General features: G+C 33.2%; 1 protein-coding gene across 2 annotated transcripts; it reads right to left on the reverse strand.

Annotated features, from left to right (window-relative positions):
* LOC110269571 (auxin response factor 17-like) lies at nucleotides 7,985-8,770 on the reverse strand. 2 transcript variants are annotated; one of them, XM_021117521.1, is made up of 2 exons: nucleotides 8,670-8,770; nucleotides 7,985-8,592 (listed from the first exon to the last, which is right to left on the reverse strand). In XM_021117521.1, the coding sequence occupies exons 1-2, from the start codon at nucleotides 8,734-8,736 to the stop codon at nucleotides 8,315-8,317; spliced, it is 345 nt and encodes a 114-aa protein (XP_020973180.1). In that variant the 5' UTR covers nucleotides 8,737-8,770; the 3' UTR covers nucleotides 7,985-8,314. The 2 variants fall into 2 exon arrangements, with proteins under 2 accessions (XP_020973180.1, XP_020973179.1); XM_021117520.1 differs by having other exon boundaries at nucleotides 7,985-8,595.

Raw genomic sequence — 10,133 nt, forward strand, 5'->3', positions numbered from 1 at the left:
TAAACAATTTTTAAATTTAATCATCTATTATATTAAGAATAATGCTTTGCATCCAAGTGATTTTTCTAACCAAGTTCATCCAGGTGATTTACTCTCACGCGCCGCACCACTTACTTATAACAGAACTTCAACGTAAAACTTCCACTATTCTTTAACGTAAAGCTTCCATTCTTCGTTTCTTTTCAATGTAAAGCTTCTATTCTTCGTTTCTTTTCAACGTAAAGTTTTCATTCTTCTTTGTTTTCTTCAGATTTTCAATTTCGTTCCTCTAATTTTTTATCTGCATTTTTGTTGAATCGAACAGTGTATTATTATTCTAAATCGAATATATTATTATTCTTATCAAAACAATGAATGATACAAGTTCAAATAAGAGCAAGAGCGATTTGGATTATTCTTCTGAATCGAATCAAGTGGATGAAGTTTGATTATCACATTTTTTCGGTTCATTTGTTATTACACAATGGTCTTGTTATGATAATATTTTTAGTTCATTGTTTAACAATTTTGATTTGAATGGAATAGAATGCAATTGAATAAAGTGATAATGAATAATTTCATCATTCTTTGCTAAAATCAGTGTTATTTATTAATTTAAATATGGATAGAATACAAGAGTTTCTGAATTTGAATAATGCATATTTTTCAATTCATTTGTTATTACACAATGATCTTGTTATTATAATATTTCGGTTCACTCTTCAACAATTTTAAATAGAATAGAATGGAATTGAATAAAGTAATAATGAATAATTTTATTATTCTTTGCTAAACTTAGTATTATTTATGAATTTGAATTTGGATAGAATGCAAGAGTTTCTGAAGTCATATAATGCACAATTATACAATGGTCTTGTGTACGATAATATTTTGGTTCATTTTGCAGTCCAGATGTGTTGTCGATGAACAATTTGTCCCAAAGGTTGGGATAACTTTCAAGACACTTGAAGAAGCTAGAAAGTTCTACAAAGATTATTCCAAACTTGATGATTTTTCTACGAAAATAAGGAACACCACTCGGAAGGGAGATGAAATTAAGAATCAATCAATTACATGTAGTAGAGAGGAGAAATGGAAATCCAAAATATCTCCAACTCTGAAGACAAACCCCTCAACTGGAATAAACTATCCAGCCAAGATTATGTACATATATTGAATGACGTTGGTCTTTGGATCATTTCTAAAGTTGTTCTAAATCACTCACATCCTTGCTGTCTAGATCAAATAGAGATGCTTAAACAACACAGTGAGCTAAGCATGTTTGTGCATCGTACCATTGAAAATAACGAGGAAGCCAGAATCAGACCGAGTAAAACATATCAGTCATTTGTAGTAGCAGTGGGTGGTCATCGTGAACTAAATTTTATTGAAAAAGATGTGAAGAATTACATTACAAGAAAAGTATGGAATGTTTTTGAACAAGATGATGCCAAAGAATTTGGTAAGTAGTTATTAAGAATAAAAGAGAAGAATCATGCAAAATTTTGTTTTTGAGCCTAACCTTGAAATTGATCACTCTTCAAAAATGCATTTTGGGATCATGCAAGAAGTAAGACTGCGTATGAGTATTTTAGAGATGTTGTTTCATTTGATACAATTTACAACACAAATAGGTATTCGGTTCATAATGGATTTTTCTTCTAGTGTCCACTGCAGGTACAATTCGGTTTTTGGTTTTTTTGTCGGTCTGAATCACCACGATCAGTCGATACTTCTTGAATGTGTTTTAATAAAAAAATGAGAATATTCAGTCATTCAAATGTTATTTGAATGTAGGCTTTGTTGCATGGGAGAAAAGGCACCAAAAGGGATTCTTACCGATTAATGTGCATCGATGCAAAGGGCTATTGAGACTTGTATGCCAACAACAATTCACTGGTAGTGTATTTGGCATATCATGAAGAAGATCCCAAGTAAATTAAATGGTTTCAAGCGACATGAAGATCGAACAAAAGACGATTCATGTTATTTGGAACTCGTTTACAAAAGATGCATTTGATAGAAATTGGAATAATTTTCTCATGAAGTATGGTGTTGGAGGTAATAAATGGCTTCAGGTAACCGTGATTTCATTCGAATTAATTGATGTTGTTATTTTTTCAGTTCAAACAGGTATAACTTTAGGTTCATTTTCTTGTGTGATTTTTGAATTGTGCCCCCATTTTGCAGAACCTTTTGAAGATCATCATTTATGGATTTCAGTTTATCTTGATCATCACTTTTAGGTCAGGATGAGAAGCACACAAAGGAACGAGATCATGCATACTTTTTTTAACAAGTTTATTACGCGCAATAGCTCCTTGATTCAATTTGTGAAGCAATATGATAATTGCCTAAGAAGCAGAGAGCAAAGGGAGAGAATTTGATGTTGCAGATTTTTATATTGAGATACGATGTGCAACAAAATCACCAATAGAGACTTAATTTCAGCACGTGTATAATTTATGTTGGTTTGACGATTTGGCATTTCGATCACACAATATTTGTGAATTTGCGTCAGAATTTGAGGAATTGACTGAAATTTTGCACCAGACTTTTGATAATGTCATGGCTGAGATGCAAGAATATCAAGCAAAAAGTAAAGGTAAATGTTCATTATCTCACGTAGATACTATGTTGAATGATGTTAACGATCTCCAAAATTCTCTACGTGTTAAAATAAAAGGACATCCCAAGAATATACTGGAAATGAATTTGGAAAAAAGGATCGTAAATGCATCAAAGAAAAAGAAAAAGTCAGTTGTAAGTGAGGTAACATTGATTTGCTTTTGATCGGGAAAAAATGTGTTTGTGTATGTTAGTAAAATGCTAATACATGATTTATTTCTTTTGCAGTTAAACCTTTTAGATGGTGGATCAATGATTTAGTCAAGTTCCAGCCTTTATCATGCACAGGATATGAATTATCTTAGAGAGGATGATAGAAGTTTCGGTATTTATTAAAATAAATTTTGGTTTATTTGTGTTTTAGTCGTATAATATTTTTTTGCTTTGATAAAAATAAGGGTTAATTACTTATTTGTGTTATGTTTCATTAAATAGTTACATTTTAGTTTTTCAAATTAGTTTCTGTAATTATATTGTGGTAAATAGTTTTAGGTGTTTATTAGAATACATTTCGATTTATGTATGACTAAATTTCGGTTCATTTGAGTTCTAGTCATATAATATTTTTCTGTTTGATTAAAATGAGGATTAATTTCTGATTTGTATTATGTTTTATTGAATAGTCACATTTTGGTTTTTCAAATTAGCTTCTGCAATTGTGTTGTGACAAATAGTTTAGGTGTTTTTTAGAATACATTTCGATTCATTTTATGTCTAAATTTCGGTTCATTTGTGTTTTTGCTACTCTTGAGGTTTGTTAAATACATTCAATCTATTCAGTGTAAATCTAGATTCATTCAAATTAATGTGATCTCAATACAGGCCAGACACTTCCAACAAATAAATCAAAAGGAATTTAAGCAAAGATTTTCAAATATATACATTAACATTTACAGCGAGTCAAAGAAGTGTTTGCCTCTTTACAATTCCTTACAAAATCGCGTTCATTACAATTTTGCAGATTGAACCTATTTACTTTCTATATTCCCATATGATAATTTACAAAAAGAACTTGAGAGGGTAGCGGATGGCTTTGGGATTCTTATGCGTTCAGATGCGTTGATAACTTTGTCTCTGAATTTATTTACCTTGTCCAAGAGAATGGTTCGACCATATTCTCGCCTGAAAGCATCTACTTATTCCTACAATTCAATTGAAAGAAATTATTTAATATGAATCTAAATGAACTAATAAATGAACCAAAATTTATTAATTTAGAAGTAGAGGATTAACTATGTTTAATGATACTTACCTATTTTCAGTTTTTACATTTGTATTTTTCATTTTTGATCTTTTTGGGATCAATTATTTCTAGCCATTTCATGACATATATTCCGCAATCATAACTAAGAAAGAAATAAAAAAGTAAAATATGATTAATAGGGTAGAGATAGAAAAGCATAGTAAAATATATTAATAACAGCACTATAGCAAAGAAAGAATAATAGGAAGATTGATACAATGTTTGTTGACCGCTGATCATAATATATGGTGCTTCAAGGCCCTCTTTATTGTCCACCAAAGGTTTTGCCCAGTATAGACCCTCATTTGGGATACTATTAAGCCCTAAAAAAGATACAAAGAGTGCACTTCAGTAATAATTGAACGAAACCAAGTCTACAAACAATGCTCAATCAGGCACAAAGAGTGATTGATATGATTTAATTATAGCAGAATGACTAGAAATAAGAGATAACTTACAACAAAAATATGTATTATGTAAATAACTTATAATAAATTTATTCAAAGCTATTCTTTCCTCATGTATATCTTTTTTTTTATGGGTCTATTACATGACCTTCTTCTGAACATTACCAATCCACAATCATCAATGGCTTCCATGGCAAATTAGTACAAACAGCTGAAATTTGGAAAAAGGATAAAATATTTTAGTCTAAATGATAGCAAATGACAAAATTATTAAAGAAGTTTTAGAAATCACAACTTATAAATGGATGGGGTGCTAGTTTTTTTTGTCAAGAAAAGGTAGGTAGTTCTTAAATTCACTGATCTGGTAGGCCTTCTTAGTGTTATGATCAATGTATTCGTGGTTATGCTTTCCCAACATGAAATTCTGCAAAATGAACCAAAATAAACTAATAAATGAACCAAATTACTTAAGGAATAACAAATTTGGTCAATACTTATCAGCAGTATCAAGTGAACTTCAATTAAATTAGTTTAGATATAAACAAGCAGTGAAATAGACTCAATGATTAATAAAAACATATTGAATTTATTTTTGGATTCAAATGAACCTCAATTAAACTAATAAATGAACTGAAATTACTTGAAGAATAAAAAATTTGGCTTATCACAATATCTGTTGGGACGCAGTATATTTCTTCATCAAATTTGCGATATTTTCTGTTGTTGAAAATCATATACAGTGCGGAGACCACCTATAGGACCAAAATTTATTAGATATATGGGAATATAATTTTTTAGAAAAATTATTGATTTTAATGTAATAGCTGAAGAATTTACCGTATTTTCTATGTCTTGTTGGGTATTAGAGACAAAAAGTGGTATCTATCCCCCCTCTAAATGAGCTTTGTGGTCCAACATGAATATGGTTTTGAACTCATCGCTTGTCCCTTCTTTGTCAATCTTGATTTGCATCATTCATTGATAGCATTTTTTCCTCAACTCCTTTGTAATTTTGTTTTATTTCACTAGAGTCTTGTACTCTTCAGGGGTGCTCAAACTTGGCTCCGCACTTATTTTCTCTACATATTGCAATGCTGCTGTCACCCCAGCATCCATCACTGTCTCTACCAATTTTTCAAGTTGTGTGACTATTGGTTGAGAGGTCGGTGGACTTATGCCAAGGCTGAATGAAGGTACGTCATCTTTTCAATACCGAGGATGGGGAGAATTGCAAGATGACAGAGGAAAGTTTTTAAAATAATCAAAAAGTATTATGATATAACGTCAAAACTAATAAAAAAGATTTTAGCTAAAACTTACACATTAAGAGGAGCTTCTTACTCTGATTGCCTTGTAAAATTTTTTTCGTAGGCTTGCTGTTGGAGTTCCGGAGGGCAGCTAGATTATGCAGAAAAGTGTTTAAAAATAAACCAAAATTACTATTATATAGCATCAAAACTAATAAAAAAAATTTTAAGTAAAACTTACTCATTTACAAGAGCTTATTGCTCTGATTCCCTTGCCGAAATTTCTTTGTGGGCTTGCTGTTGAAGTTCCAGAGGGCAGTTGAATTACGCAGGAAAGTGTTTAATAATGAACCAAAATTATTGTTATATAGCATCAAAACTAATAAATTGGATTTTAAATAAAGCTTACTCATTTATGGGAGCTTTCGGCTTTAATTTCCTTGCTGAAGTTTCTTTGTGGGCTTACTGTTAAGGTTTCGAAAGGCAGTTGGATTACACAGAAAAGTGTTTAATAATGAACTGAAATTATTATTATTATATAGCATTAAAAACTAATAAATTGGATTTGAAGTAAAACTTACTTATTAACAGGAGCTTCTGGCTCTGATTCCCTTGCTAAAATTACTACAAGGGCTTGCTGTTGAGTTTGGGAATGGTAGTTGGATTACATAGTAACGTGTTTCAAAATAATCCGAAATTATTATTATATAGTATGAAAACTAATAAAAAATATTTTAAGTAGAAATTACTCATTAACAGAAGCTTTTTCTGTTTGAGTTTCTGAAAGGATAGAAGTAAAGGTTTTTTTGTTGTTTGAGCTCTTCCACAAGAAAATTTGGAAGAGCAATTGCAATAGGAACTTTAATAAAAGTAAACAAGACAGAAGTTAATGTTGAATGATTAGAATAGGAAAGTAAATTAGAATTTTGTACTAAATGAAATATGCACATTAATTAGAAAAGAAAAGTAAATTGAAAAACTCACATATCAAGACGTTGAAAGTGACTTTCTTTTCTAACTACAAGGATTTGTTCTTGACGATCAGCTATTGAGCTATTGATAGTAAATAAAATTTTGTATCAATAATTAAAAAAATCATTACCTAACATTTCAAGGGAAATAATTTTTGTATTTACTATTTCATTATTTGCCTCAAAGACAACCTGGTTGACCAGTCTCTTCCGTGTCTATTGTGCCATCTATGGTGGCCCGAGAGCATCATTTGCTATTGGATTAGGAAATTTCGTTTCATAAAAATATATTATCAATAATACAAAGACGCAATCATCAACTGAAAGTTTATCTCCTGCTTTCTGGGCTCTGATCCCCTTGATCAGAAAGCTCAGCACATGAGACACCCAATTTCATTGTCAAACTGTCTCTATATGAAGGACATGTGACTTATGGACTGGGGAGACTGTGTTTATTGTTGTCGGCAACAAAAAGCATTTATGGATGAAGAGGATGAACATCGTCTTGAATTTCAGCAAGTTCCCTCTCCTTTAACACTTATATCCGTCACAGATGTTGTCAAAGATGCTAAAATAGCACCTTTGAAGCTGTCAATAATCTCCTTCTACTGGTCAGTCAATTTGTTGTACACAACTTTTTCAAAAAAATTATCCCTTACAATAGCACCAGCACCAGAATATTTTAATATAAATAAATCAGTTCAAACTTGAACAAGCACTCAAAAAGACTTAATCATCAACAAAAATACATCGAATTCATTTCTGTTATTCAAATGAACCTTAACCAAACAAGAAATGAACCTTAATTAGTTAAAGAATAAAAAATTGGGTAAAGGACAAATAGGTCCCCGACCTTTTAAAACGCGGACATTTTCGTCCCTCAAGATTGGAAAATACATTTCGATCCCTCACCATGTAAATTCCGTGACAATTAAGTCCTTCCGTGGAATTGGTGCTCGAAACGGTAACGGAGATTGCTGAGGTGGAGGGGTAGAGAGTGATGTGTCCGTTACGGTTGCTGAAGTGGATGGGAAACAAATTGTTGAGGACAAATTGGTCCTTAATGGCCAAAACGACGTGGTATGCGGCCATCATCATCCCAGACCTCTTCTTCTTCTTCTTCTTCCTCTTCTTCTTCTTCTTCTTCCATAGCCAGTGTAGCAAAAGTAGCTAACATAAGCTCTAACATGAAGTAAAGATGGAAACAGTACATGCCAAAAATGACTTTTAGGTGGATCTGATCACTGTAATCATACAGTTTCACCAAAGAAGCCAAAAGAATGGCCTTTATTGCATATGGTAAAAGTGACGTGTGACCTTTGCTGGGGTTGGTAGGAGATGTCTTTTCTTTACTCTGGTTATTGGCTTTTGGCATTTCTGAAGATGAATTGGTCACAAAATGTGAACTTTTGGAATATTTTGATGGATCTGAAGGTGGTGGGCTTTTGCCATCTTGAGAGGTTTTGGATCTGATGTGTGGTTGATTCTGTTGGATCTTGATAGGAAGGGAAAGGACCCCAAGATACTATGCAGAGGAGAAACATTAGCAGTGGTGATAGGGTTTCCATTTGAATCTGAAAAGCTTTGCTGTTGGCACAAGGAAGAGATAGCCTGCACCGGTGGTGAGAAAGGATGAGTTGCTGAACTTGAAACAAAGTGAGACATTGTAGACAATGCATTGGAAATCTGCTATGGTTGCTGTTGCTGGTTGTTGTGATGGTGAAGGTGGTTATTGAATGAGTTCTGGTGCTGTGGACGCAGTTGAACATGTGTTAGAGTTTGTGACTGATTCTCTTGATCAATTTGGAAAGCTTGCTGAGGTGGTGATTGCTGCAATATCTATGAATACATTAAAGCAGTAGTTCTGTTTGGAAAGTTCTGTGGCTGCTGAAATTGAAGTAAGGAAGAAGGATGCTGTTTAGAAGGATCTTGAAGTGCCGCCGCAGCCACAGCTTGATACATGTCTGTTTGCATATTCAGCATGGATGGATTAAACCTCGGCTGCATCCAAGGACTAACTCCAATCCCCTGAAAATTTAGAGACTGAAGACCACCCCTGTCGGCGTCTCGCAGCCACATCAGTGGAGAACTCATACCAAAATCTTCATCCTTCAATCCTGCTAGAGCAAATGAGAATTTCTTATTGTTTTGCAATGTTGAAATGAAATGGTCTATAGGAGGAGGCAAGGTTTACCATGGAATGATGGTAGTCCTGGAGGCCAAGGTCGTTTAAGGCGTAAAGGAAATGGAGATGGATACATAAGAAATGTTATTAATGGCTCAATCTCCCAAAGAGACACTCTAGCAAGGGTTGTGGAGTGAGAGGTCTGTGAGACGAGAGAGGAAAAAAGGGCGTGATGAAACTGACATGGAAGAAGAGGAAGAAGAATAAGAGGTCTGGGATCATGATGGGCGCATACGGCGTCGTTTTGGCCATTAAGGACTAATTTGTCCTCAACAATTTGTTCCCCATCCACTTCAGCAACCGTAACGGACACATCACTCTCTACCCCTCCACCTCAGCAATCTCCGTTACCGTTTCGAGCACCAATTCCACGGAAGGACTTAATTGTCACGGAATTTACATGGTGAGGGATTGAAATGTATTTTCCAATCTTGAGGGACGAAAATGTCCGCGTTTTAAAAGGTTAGGGACTTATTTGTCCTTTACCCTAAAAAATTTTGTCAATACTTATCAGATGCATTAAGTGAACCTCAATTAACACACAAATGAACTGAAATTAGTTTAGATTTGGGCATGCACTCAAAAAGGCTCAATCATCAACAAAATCACATTCAATTCATTTCTGAATCTAAATGAATCTCAAATAAATAAAGAAATGAACCAAATTATTTATCGAAATCAGTAAACTAACAACACGGTCCTATTCAATGCCCTAGTTACAGAGAAAAATAAATGTAAAAATTGGAAAGTATAATACCGCCTGAATTTAGGCCCAGTGCATGTCCTATCTTGGCAGGGGTTATGTAGATTTTCCCATAGCACATGTCCGAGAATGCATGATAGAGATCAAAACAAAGAATCAATTTCCTCAAGAGCTTGTGCGAGACATTCAATTATGGCATATGTTTCAGTGTACCAAATCCAATTTCGTCAACGGTAGCTTTCTTTTGTTCACTGAAGTCGAAAAATACCCTAGCTATCGATCTCGTTGAACATATCAAATCATGAGTTTCTGCAAGGATTTGAAACATTATGTTGTATGATATATTTATAATACAAAAATAGAGTTGATTTAATGTGTATATGCTTACATTGTAATGTGGCTTATCCTTTTTTAAGATGGTCTTTTTATTCATTTTGGCAACAAAGAATAAAAAATTTGGTCAGTACTTAGCAGCAGCATCAAGTAAACCTCAGTTAATTCACAAATGAACCGAAATTAGTTCAAATTTGAACAAAAACTAACAAAACAACCACACATGAATAAGTTCAGCAAATTTAAGCGAAACGAAACCAAATGAACCTAAATTAAACTAAGAAATGAACCTAAATTTTTTAAGGTATAACAAAAGGTCAATACTTAACAGTAGCATCAAGTGAACCGAAATTAGTTCAGATTTGAACAAAAACTAACAAAACAACCACACATGAACAAGTTCAGCAAATTTAAGCGAAATAAAACCAAATGAACCT

This window comes from Arachis ipaensis, chromosome B03 (genome assembly GCF_000816755.2).
Source record: "Arachis ipaensis cultivar K30076 chromosome B03, Araip1.1, whole genome shotgun sequence".
Taxonomy (NCBI): domain Eukaryota; kingdom Viridiplantae; phylum Streptophyta; class Magnoliopsida; order Fabales; family Fabaceae; genus Arachis; species Arachis ipaensis.